Genomic DNA, 12379 nt, shown 5'->3' on the forward strand with positions numbered 1-12379 from the left:
AGCATTCACCACTGATTACCACGTAATGGGTTTTGTTCTTTATTGAGCCTTTACTGAGCAGGTGTTCCCTTGATGTTATCTAGTCTGCTTTCAGGGGAGTGCGAGGGGGGTAGTGGTGGTTCTGCCCTTTACAGATGAAGAAACTGAGGGTCTGAAGGGGTCAAAAAGCCATTGCCCAAAGCCATGGAGCAAATCAGGGGACAGGTCTTGACTGGAGTTGAGTTCTGTCTAATCTCAAAGCTTGTTTTGTTTTCTTAAGCTTTAAAAAATACCCTGTAAATAGGTCTGCATTTGAAAGTGTCTTTGATGCCCCCAAGGAGGAGTTCTCATTATGGCCCTTGGAATTCTGCTTGAGACTCTTCTTTTTTGGGGGGGTCAAAGGAAGGGTTTTTCCCTGGCGGGGTCCCTGTTGGGTATGTTCTGCAGGCAGGTAAATCAGGAAGCTTGTGGACGGTTTGGGTTCAGAGGAACGCTGGTTTGATTTTAGCCAGTGTTGTAGAAAAGGCGTTCTATTTTGGTAAAAGGGAGGAGGCATTCTTGTGGTGGACACCAAAAATCGTGTGGTCACTTTTTTTTACTTTTACAGGAAATAGGCGCGCACAAAGACGAACTCAGCTTTGAACAGTTCCATCTCTTCTATAAAAAACTTATGTTTGAACAGCAAAAGTCGGTAAGATGATTCTTGAGTAGATGATCGAATGATGTTTCTGTTTCCCCTGTGTTTCAAAGTCCAGCACACCCCCTAAGAAAACCAGAGAAGGCTCCTTTCTAGTCACAGAAATGTAAAGTGAGAATGACAGTGACATACCACGTTCATCTGGTAGGTTGGCAAAAGTTTTTCAACGTGAGAGCGCCGTGGGGAAAGTGCGGGGAGCTGGGCTCGCTTCCCCGCTTGGGGGGAGTATGAATGGCTGTAAGTCCAATTGGAATTCAGTCTGGTTCTCTTACAGTAAAAAATGGCAACTACTTCGCCTGTGTAGTCTCATTCTGGGAGGAAAGTTATCAAATTATTAATAGTAACCATCCCTGGGTGAAGGGATTATGTGTGTGTGCCTTCTTTTCATTTTTATGGGAATATATTTTTAAGACAATATGCTATTTTAGAATTAAATTAAATGAAAATTGAACTTTAAGATGATGTGCTATTTTAAATTGAAAATACATTTTGGCCCCACAGTGGCATTTTGGGGACTCTGTTTTAAAGGAACGAAAGCACTGGGACCTGAGAATGTGTCACCAGATTGTGGGTTGCAGCACTACCGTGCGGGCGAAGTCCCTGGGCCCCGTCTCGGAGCCGCTCAGTGGAGGAGCAGCGGGGCGAATTGTGGTCCGGCCGTACTCTGAACATCATGCAGCTGATGGAGATTCTGGGTCGGCTGTGTTGCTGTTGATGTGGAAGGATGCTCTTGATATTTTGTTAGGAAAGCCAGTAGCAGATTCACACGAGGAGCTAGATCCGATGTTTTTATAAAAACAGAACAGACTACAGTAATCCTCCTCACTTATGTATCATTTGTGTGTGTTTTTATGAAGAAGGAGAAAGTATGGAAGAATGCACACCTCACATTTAGTATTGATTTTGTGTGTGCCCTGGAGGAGTTTGGGAAGATGGGCAGGAGAGATGATTACATTTTTCTTTGCACACCTCAGTTTTCTTTGACTTGGCCCAAGTTGGTCCATTACATTTGCAATAAAAAAAGTCCCATAAAGCACAAGGCTTAAAAAGTGGGGCATTTGGTGTATTACACGGAGCACAGTGCCTGCTGGGTGTCATGCATGCTCCAAACGGGAGCTGCTGCTGTGACTGTTGGCAGAGGGGGGCCCAAAGCAGAGCTGAGAGGGTGCAGAGAATAGGTGGGACTTGGAGCCAGATCGATTATCTGGTTTCTCCAATCAGCTGTGTGTGATCTTGGGCCAGCCACTGCCCACTCCCAGCCTCAGCGTTCTCATCCTTGCAGTGGGGGCTGTGATCCCTGCCCCGCTGGGCTCTGGGGAGGACCGAATGGGGGATTGGTGGCTGAGTGTGAAAGTGCTGGAAGACAGTTATAATTGCCTTCCACGTGCAGGTTGGCAGGCTGGCCACAGCGGGAGGCCTCTTGATAGGTGACCAATGGCCACAGGATTTTGGATGTCTCTGAGGTAGAGAAATGGGAGCAGCAGTGCAGAAATACATTATTTTATAGAGTAAAAAATTCACTGCAGTGTGCTCACTTTTTCACATGTATAATAATTAGTTCTTGTTTGCTAAATAGAGTAGAAAGATTGTAGGCACTGGGAGTTGAAAGACCTGGACTCCAGCCCCAACTTGACCTCTAATGACCGAGTGGTTTGGGGAAAGCCACCTTTTTCCTCCTCACTCAGCCTCCTCTATAAAATGAAGATATTAAAGCAGGTTATTAGTTACAAAACTTTTAAAACTATATACTCTCCTCCCCTTTTTAATATGGGATCTTAATAAAAATAAATCTACTGCACAGAAGCTGATCAGAACCCCTTTTTAGGCTAAAATATGGAGCTTTTATTTATAGTCGGTCCTTGGGAACGATGAAGTGTTTTGACAGCAGTGTGCCTGTGAAATCCAGAATAATGACAACTGCTGTCTGAGCCAATAGACCAGGATTGACAAAAGCTCCATTCACTCAAGATAAGTGGTTGCAAGGAACAGTTTTTGTAATCAGTTGCCTTGAAATTTCAGGGTGCTGTCTCATCCAACAGATGGCAGGCAAAGCTTGAGAATAAGGTTTACAAAGAAGCGATTTCACTTGCCAGCACAGGTTAACCCATTGATAATCTGCAGTGTGGTAAAATTCCGTGTGAGATGCATGTCAGCCTGTGCTTTTCAGTGTGATTCTTTTTAAGGCGAATGTGTGTGTGTTTGAGAGGGAGACCGGAGAGAAAGAAATTTGAGTCAGAGTCCTGCAGAATCTCTGAATCCCTGGGGGTGCCTTGATTGCCCAGTTTTGGGGAAAAGACATCTGTACCTGAGATTGTCCTTAATGACTAGAATGCCACATTTGGCCTGTGTTCGGTTGTACTTGGCCTAACGGTTTAAAAAAATTTTTTTAATGAATTGCCTACATTTAAAAATTGGAAATTTCCTACTAAGATCCAGATTTTTTAGCTTCTCATGAAAAAAATTGCGATCTGACTGTGTGTGGGTCCTGCGTTGCCCGGTGACATCTGAGCGGAAAGGAAGCAGCATTCCTTGGTGTGCCCCAGCCTTCACTCGCACTGGCTCTCTGTGAACTCATGTTGCCTACCTGGCCCTAGGGACTTTGGGGATTTGCATCCTCTGATCTCCACCCTTGTACAGGGCAACTGTCCGGTTTGGCCACTGCATGTATAATATTAATTCAGTGACTTGGAATTTGCATAACAAAGACCCACGCTCTGTAGATAGTTACTGGCTGGCTTGAGAAACAGCACTGCCTGGTGGTAGGTAAATGCCCCTCCCCTCACTGTTAGCGTATAATTTACTTCCTGAGCTCTCCAGGGGAGCAGAGTGCAGAGGAAAGTATTAGTCATGGACTCGACTAATTAGTAGGGGCTCAGCTGGATTTCCTGGGCTCCTCAGGGAGACAGGGCTGTTTATGGTGATTGATGACCCCTACATATAAATCCAGGGAGTGGGTTCCTACTCATCAATAGTTGTAGGTTTTCAACCTGAGGTTGTCAGTTCCTCTTTGTATCTAACCACCTGCTTATGCTGCTGCTTTGAAGTTTCAGAGCTTCTAAAAGTTAGGCAGCAGCAGGAAGATAAGAAGTGTAATTCCATGTGTGTCCCCTGGTGAAGAATATGCCTTTCCTCAGGCTGTTAGAAGAGTATTATGTACGCAGATCATAGCTAACGTTTTCTAAGTGTGGACTCTATGCTGGGTGCTGTGCGAGGTGTTTTGCGTATATTAAATATTTAATAGAGGTACTTTTATTATCCTCTATTTTACAGGTGGGCAAACTGGGTCTGAGAGGGTCCTTCCTGGAGGTCACGCACTAGAAAGCTGCAGCTAGGGTTTGCGTTCTCCTTTGCCCGCCTTCAGTGGCCAGTCACTGATTTTAATTTTTTAAAGCTTTGTATTAAGAAAATTTCAAATATATACAAGCAGAGATAACAGCATCACAAACCCTCACGCAGCCGTCAGCCGGCTTCAGCAATGGTCAATCAACTGATGGCCATCTTATTTCATCCATGCACTTACCCACTTCTCTCTTCTCGTATGACCCTGTGTAAATCTTCCCTTAAATACTTTAATTTAATGCTCTGAAATGTTAAGGATTTGAAATGCAGCAGTGAGGGTGCAGAGAGTTTGTGTGTTCACTGGTGCCGGTGCCGGTCAGCACAACTGTTTTGAGATCCAATTGATGGAGTCTCCTGAAGTTCATGTGCACACCTCATGTCCAGGTGCGTTTCCGGCTGGGAACGTACCCGACGGAAGTACTGGCACAAGTGGATAAAGATATAACAAGGGCCTTCTTTGTAATAACGCATGTGATAGCAAATCGATGATGCGCATGCTGTAGGATACAGTGGGGCTTTTTTAGTAGGAGGCGCAGGCTATTTGAGGTTGCAGAATAATACATAAAGCTTGAAACAACAGCAACAAGTTGGGAGACATACAATATATTATAATAAGATAAAATTAGACTAATATCCATAAAATAAACCCTAGAAGGAAACCTACTAACTTATTAAGAGTGATAGAGTCTCAGGAATAAGATGATGAAAGAGATAAGGAAGACTTCTGCCTTTTGCTTCTTAAGTTTTGGTTATATTTGAATACAAGTCACAAGAATTACAAGGATAATTTAAGAGGAAAGAAGTCTGTTCATGTGCATTAATAAGTGACACAAATTATACCGTTAATTTTTAGCATCTGTTCTTTTGCATTAAGTGGCTTGACTTGTCTAATGTTCTTATTTTGTGTGTTTTCCCTCTGTTTTCTATTTCAGATTCTCGACGAATTCAAAAAAGACTCCTCCGTGTTCATCTTGGGGTGAGGCACCTCTTCTGAGTTACTGTTGTTCACGGTGGGCATGCTGGTTATGGTGCCGCACTGCGGCTGGCTGGCTCTGGGAGGGTCGCCTCCGCGGTGGGCACAGGCCAGGGAGTGGGCGGAGGTCCTCCTATCCGGGGATTGGCCTTGCCGCCCCTGTGGTGTGGATAAGCGTGAACGGTAGCAGCAGAGTTTGTGGAGTGTTGGGAGGGTGGCCCAGAAGGTTCTGCATGCTTCAGGGCCTGCTTTCCTGGAGTGTGCTTCGTAGAACATGACTGGTGAACAGGTTTTTTACATAAATTAAAGCAACATTAGTGGCCAAGTGAATGTGGGAAATTGCTGGTTAAGCAGGTTTAACTGAATTAAAATGTGGCGAAGCACATTAAAGTGCTTCACATGGCGTGTGTCAAGGACCCTATACAGTAATAATGATGTTACCAGACAGGAGGTGCTGCAGGACTTGTCAGGGCCTTTCCTGTGCTGCCCGTTCCCTGAGTAGGGGCTCGGTGGGGTGTCTGTGTTTCCCAAGCCCGTCTGCCCGGGAGGGGTTTCCCATGGAGCTAACAGCGCCTCAAACGCGATTTGCGGCACAGTGGCCTGGGCCAGCTCTCCGGGACCAGCCCTCATCGATGCCGACACTCAGCAATTATTCCTCTATCACTTTCTAAACAAGAAACCTCAACACTTCAGAGTGTATGAAAAAACCCGAATCTGATGTTTACATTGTATTGTTATGAGAAGATTAGTGTATTAATGAAAAGATATGATGCAAACTTAGGAGGCTGTTTAGCAAAGAAGGTTAGAAATACACTAATAAGTAAAGACAGTAAAGACAATAGACTTTTGGACCCTAAGTGTTTAGCAAAGAAAGAAAGTTTAAAGCATGTTTTATCTCCTATATTTTAAAAAGACCCCACTCCACCCTGCTTGCAAGTGCTCAGGCCAAGTTTGAATTGCCCTGGATAGCTCTGCTCTGCAGAGTGCACTTTCTGTAGAGGCCAAGGTTCCTGTGCCCATCCAGTGAGGTCCCTAGGTTTTTTGATGGCCATGAATGAACATCCTCTCCCAAAGCCCATCTGTCAGCAAGCTGCCTGCCAGTCAAGGTGGAGCCTCCTGTTATTCAGGGTGAAGCATTCCCTCGTGTCAAATGGAACATTCTCCCAATAGCAGGCCTCTGCAGGTCCCATGGCCCGAGGCCTGCATGTTCCAGCTGATTGTCCCATCCACCCAGAGTCTGGGGGGCTTCATCTGGCCCTCACTCCTGCTTCAGCGCTGTCGGCGGCTCAGCGAACTCTGGATGGTGGCTTCTGAGGAGACACGTTGGTGTGGCCCCAGTCACTTCTCCAGCTCCCCCAGAGTGCCGTCCACACCAGCCCACCCAAGCATCCGCTGCGCGCACATGTCTATGCCCACCCTCCCTCCTCCTTCCTCGGCACGAGGGCCGCCTAGGAGCAGCTGAACTGGCCTGCCCTCTGGGGTTCTGCGTCCTCTTTGAATTGTTGTAGGTTAGGAATGTCATGTAGGTCACCTTTGTCTTCCCGTTGACAAGCCTGCGCCTGCCACTGAGGAGGGTCCTGCAGGGTGTCTGGGTGGCAGGCTGCCTGCTGGCGGGAATGGCCTCTTGACTATCGAGGTGTGTGCCTTTCTGAACACCCTCTCTTTCCCCGAGGGCAGGAACACTGACCGGCCGGATGCCTCCGCTGTTCACCTGCACGATTTCCAGCGGTTTCTCTTACATGAGCAGCAGGTGAGAGAACAGAAGGGTGGGGGCGGGGGGAGCTACCTGCATGGTTTCTTACCTCTTTTCCACCTGCCTTCACCTGGCCACCTGTAGTCACAAAACATTTGTAGTCTCCCTGACCAATGCCTCTTTGCTGTCACAGACTCTGGAATGAGAACAGCCTCATGGTAGCTCCTTCTTAAGGCACAAACTGAGGAAAGGCGAGAGTGAGGGTTCTCCAAGGCAGGCAGGCAGGCAGGGTGACAGCCCACGGGCAGGGGTGTCCTCACCTGCCTGGCTTCTGCTGCTTCTCCTGGCTCAGCTTAGGTGTCACTTCCTCAGGAAGCCATCTCTGGCCGATGGAGGATGTGACTAAGGCGGTGAGCCTGCCTGGTTCTCGGGGGGATATGGTAGCACAATTGTCCTTAAACAGATGACATGTGAGAAGTCTCCAGGAGTGCTCACGTACGGGCTGCAAGCTGGTGGCAGAGTCAAAGTTTCATGCTGGGCAGTGGTTTTCCGCTGGGCGGTTCTGCCACCCAAGGCAGTATCTGGAGACAGTTTTGGTTGCCACAGCTGGGGGTGTTAATGGCGTGTTGTAGGTACAGACCAGAGAGGCTGCTCAGTATCCTAAAATGCACAGGTCAACCCTTCCACAGCAAGGAATTACTCTGCCCCGAGTGTTATAGTGCCCAGTTGAAAACTTAGACTGAGTTAAGGCTGAGATCCTCCCTCTTACTAGCTATGTGACCTTGGGCAGATTGACCTTTCTGTGCCCTAGTTTTCTCTTTAAATGGGGATGAGAACCCCACCTCTCAGAATCGTGGGGGTCAGAATATCGTGTTGAGCTTTGTGTGTAGGTCTGCGCATCTCTATGCATAGTTACATACCTGTTTCAATGTATTTATACCACTGGAGTCTCATTTACATTTTCTCTTTATTTAATTTTTTGTTTTTTAATAGACTCTTTAAAGAGAAGTTTTAGGGTCATAACAATATTCAGTTGATTTGTATTTTAAAAATCTTTGCATTTCAGAATGCTTTAACATGCCCAGAAGTAGCCAGGCTGGCATTGAACCACCAGTACCCGTCACTCCGATTTAAAAATTATGAGCATTTGCCAATTTTGGGACATCCATCCTGCATCGCACACTGCTGTGTCTCCCTTCCCTTTTCCCCTTCTTCATTTTTTTTGCCGGAAAATTCTAAAGTAAAATGTAATGTATCATGAAGTCAATGTATCATCTCACTCGTCAATAGTCAGCGTGCCTCTCTTATGAAATGGACTTCTTTTTCTTTAAAAAAAAAATTGTGCCACTCCTGTTATACCTTGCACAGTGCACACTGATTTCTTTATGTCATCCAAGGCACAGCCCATGTTCAGTTTCTTTGATTGTAGAGAAAGTAACGAACAGACACACAGCAGCCCTCCGCGCAGGGCAGCCACACGGAGGCCCCGGTGGTGTGGTGGCTGCGGGGACACGGTGAGTGGTGACTGAGGACGTTAAGGTGTCACGCTTTCTCCATGTGGGGGCTGAATGTGAGTGATCAAGAGAAGGGTTTTTTGCTCAGCCTGAGCCAGTGAGCGGGGATAAGTGAGTTCTCTTTGGTACAATTACACACAGTACTGAGCTGCCAATATAGTGAAGCAGACAGAGCGGCGTATGGTTTTTTCTCTCCACCATACTCTTCCTTGCACTGAATCGCTCACTTTAGTAGGGAGCTATTGAAATGTTACACCAAGAAAAAAAAGTTCATGGCCAAAACTTTTCTGGAAAACAGGGTTTGTCCAAAAGCTGGTCAGGAAAGGACCGGGTCCTGGGGCATCCAGTCTGCACCACCAGCAGCAGGGCCAGTGGGCACAAATGTCCACGGTCCTGGAGCTGATGAGCTCTTCTGTGGAAACAGCGTGGGGGAGAAAGGTCTAAGTTGCTTTGAAAGAATTTCCATTGGCTACAGATAAAGGGGGTAGGAGAAGGTGAAGCGGGCTTGTTCTGGGTTAGGGGCAGAGTCCGAAAGGAAGAGGTGTGTGCGCCTTCGGATTGGTGGTGGGCCACAGCCCAGGAAGTTCCTTTGTAAACAAGAAGCAGAGGCGCCTGGTGGTCAGTGGCACCTGGCTGTCCTCTTTAGCTAATTGTGGAAATAGCCACCTGGAAGTTAATTCAGGGCTTCAGTACACATGAAGGATGCAAGCAGTCTTGTGTTGGTTTTGCCCTGCAGTTAACTGATTAACCCCTCTTGTCCGCTCCTTCTGCACTCTAGTCCGTGGTAATTTAATTTAGGGCGTCTCAGAATTTTCTTCTTGTCAGCAGGTACACGGCTAACCTCCTGGGGACAAGAAGCCTTGTATCCCAAAATTCACCACCTAGTGCTGCTTAATTTTATTAAAAGGGAGAATGACAGGCCCCCCCTCACTGCCCCGGCCCCTTCACTGGACTGCCCTCAGAGATCAGGGATGTGGACCAAGAGCAAATTGCAGAAGCTGTTCACATGTGAGACAGCTCGTGAGCATCTGTGTGACAGCCTGGCTGACTCTTAATGTCCCATGTGCCCAGTGCTCTGCGAGGTGACGGCATGAGTGGAGCCAGTCACCTAGGACATCTGTTTGCTGTGAGGGGTGCTCACATGTGGGGTAATCACTGTAGCACTCGGTGTGCCCATTAGTACAACTTTTCCTAGAAAGCACTTAGGCAATATGCAATTAAAACGAAAACTTTGACAAAAGGGCATATATTTTGATTAAATAATTGCCCTTCTAGAAATTTACCCTAAAGCAATAATGGCAGCATTTTCAATGGCAATAAAAACTTGGAACTGATCTAAATCTCCATTAGGGACTGGTTAAATATACCTGAGTCCAGCCCTGGGAGGACGGCTCACACGGTAGAAAGCGGGTTAAGAGGAAGACCTCACAAGTGATGTGCCTGCGTTGGTCTCCAGCTCAGTGTTGGGCCAAGTTATTTTATTTAATGACTTGACACCTCAGTTCCCCATTTATATAACGAGGAAGATAATACGTGCCTCCTGGGGCTGTGTGCGTTCGCAGTAAGCCATCGCGTGGAAAAGATTTAGCGCAGAGCCTGGCTTGCAGTCTGCGCCCAGTGTGACTGCCATCACCGCTTACAACTCCTCTCACCATTATTCTTGTTTTCATTAATATGGAGTCCTAGCGCAATACCCCATACCAAGTAGATTCACTTTTTAACCCCCAGTTTATATTTTGAACTTCAGGCAGAAGGTTTCTTTTTTTTTTATCCTCCCCCGAGGACGTTTTTGCATTGCTTTGAGAGAGGGAGAGGGAGAGGGAACATCGATGCAAGAGAGCCATTGATTGGTTGCCTTCTTGTAAGCGCCCTGACTAGGGATGGAACCCGCAACCTAGGTTTGTGCTCTGTCCGGGAATTGAACCTGCGACCTTTCAGTCTAGGGGAGGATGCTCCGACCAACTGAGCCACACCAGCCAGGGCAGGCAGAAGATTTCTTACTGCCAGTCATCAAGATCCAGGCTATGTCAGCTAAGCGCCATGCTTTTCCAGAGAAAGCTTTGTAGAAGGAAGGAGGAAGCTTCTAACCTTTTGGGGACATCAGAGCCTGGCAAGGCCTTCACATGAGTGTCCTCCACTGACTTTCAGTTCTAGTATTCAAAGATTCCAACACCTCTGCATTCAAATGAATGGGCTGTTCCCTAGTCTCCTAGCTGTTTTGTGTCCCTTATCCAAGTAGATTTGCAAGACTCAACAGCGAGGCCCATTGTTGATGTGCAGCCACACGCCAGGGAGGCCGTGTCTCCACCACCTCATTTGTGTCCGTCCTTAGGCGTTTCTTTCTTTCCTGCTTCCTGCTCTGACTGCCCCTACCCCACCACACACAAATCCAGTTGCACATTTGCTTTTATTATTCTTAAAGGTGGAGGCTTTAGAATATTCCGAATCCAGAAAGCATTAGCCGAAGTTGAATCTGTGGGTCCCGTGTTCTCCCTTTGCCTGATGAATACTTGAGGTTGTAGGGTTTGGAGAGGAAAACAATAAAATTTACTTTACATCACGCATTCTCACATAAACTGTGTGTGGATATTATTACTCCCACGGAGTGGGTGGGGAGGCACGGAGAGGATATGTGGCGTGCCCGGGGTCCACCAGGCAACTCACCCTGATGGTCGGGCATAACTTTTTTGCCAGTCCTCTTTTTGGTGATGTCTTGTCCTCTCTGTCATTCTAAGGAGCTCTGGGCTCAGGATCTGAACAGAGTCCGCAAGAGGATGACTAAGTTTATCGACGACACGATGAGGGAAACTGCGGAGCCCTTCCTATTTGTTGATGAGGTGAGTGGGCTTCTTGTGAGCTGTTCCACAAGGGCTGGTTTTCTTCCAGTCTTTCCTTTCCCTCATCCTTGCCCTATTGACCTTGTTTCCTGAGTGCGTTTCTTGCTTTTACCACCAGAGGGCATTTGCTGCCCTGGAGAGCAGGGTAGGCACACCAAATTTAAAGGTTTTGGGGGTTCCTGTGAGCTGTTGTTAACAGTTGTGCTTGGCCCTGAGTGAGGCAGCAGGGGAGGTAAGGCTAAGGGAGAACTGGCCGCTCCTGTTCCCTGTAATGTTGCTCCCAGAAAGCAGAGTGTCACCCCAGTGTCACTGAACCTCCCAATTATTTTTAAAGGGGTGAAGAATTGGGATATTACATTTCCTGCCCTTTAAATGGTATGATACTGTTAATGTTTTGTTTATCAAGTTGGTGGGTTCACAGATGCTTCTGGTATTATTGCACCTTAAAACCTATGGCATGTGGGAAGCACACATTCTTGTAGTAGCATATTTTAGGGCACGCATTTAAAAGGAAGCATTGTCAGTGAAGCGTGTGTCGGTCCAGCCTGTCGCGTGAGTTTCTGCGTGGAAACCCGGAGGCCGCCTGCTGTGTCCGAGCTACCATTTCCCTGTGCTGCACAGAGCAGAAAGGACCAGCTACCACCCCTCCTTGTCTTCATCGTGGTGATCCTGTCTCTGTGTGTGTGACCCCCTAGTTCCTCATGTACCTGTTTTCACGGGAGAACAGCATTTGGGATGAGAAGTATGACGTGGTGGACATGCAGGACATGAACAACCCCTTGTCCCATTACTGGATCTCCTCATCACATAACACGTGAGTTTCGCCCCCAGCCTGGCAGGGGTCGCAGGTGATGGGTGATATGGCGGGCACCCCAGTGCGCTGCTTCAGCAAAGCCTGTGGGGAGCGGGCAGAGTGCAGGGCACACCGCTCAGACTGGAATATACAAATGCTTCTGGAAGGGGGGCATTACAAGGATCATTCTTTTTCTGTGACCCTGAAAAGCCAGTCAGCAAAGCTGATATTTTCACGGTTTGGGCATCTTATAGTAGCCACAGCAAAGCAATTGAGAGTCGTTGAACTGGTATTTACTGCCTACCCTGTGCTTGCTGGGTACGAAGGATGTAGCAGTAATCAGGGCAGGACAGAACAGCACTGTTGCCATGTGCTTGGAGGGGAAAAGACCTCCTTTGACTCTGAACAAAGGACAGGAGTTGGTGGGAAGAGAGCAGGTGGTGAAGTGAGAAAGAGGGTTTTAGACAGAGGGACCATGTGCAAAGGTCCAGGGGCAGAAGGAACTGAGAGGGGTCTGTTAAAACTAGACTGTAGAATCCAGGGTGGGGGAGGGG

At 47.4% G+C, this 12379-nt stretch overlaps 1 protein-coding gene across 1 annotated transcript in view; it reads left to right on the forward strand.

The window, feature by feature from the left end:
• PLCG2 (phospholipase C gamma 2) overlaps nucleotides 1–12379 on the forward strand; it is a 151179-nt gene that overhangs the window by 65842 nt on the left and 72958 nt on the right. The window contains exons 7-11 of the mRNA XM_053916242.1: nucleotides 587–670; nucleotides 4948–4991; nucleotides 6666–6738; nucleotides 10931–11032; nucleotides 11728–11846. Coding sequence (XP_053772217.1) covers nucleotides 587–670; nucleotides 4948–4991; nucleotides 6666–6738; nucleotides 10931–11032; nucleotides 11728–11846 — 422 coding nt within the window. The remainder of the gene's footprint in view (nucleotides 1–586; nucleotides 671–4947; nucleotides 4992–6665; nucleotides 6739–10930; nucleotides 11033–11727; nucleotides 11847–12379) is intronic.

Source organism: Desmodus rotundus, chromosome 12 (assembly GCF_022682495.2).
Source record: "Desmodus rotundus isolate HL8 chromosome 12, HLdesRot8A.1, whole genome shotgun sequence".
Classification (NCBI taxonomy): Eukaryota; Metazoa; Chordata; class Mammalia; order Chiroptera; family Phyllostomidae; genus Desmodus; species Desmodus rotundus.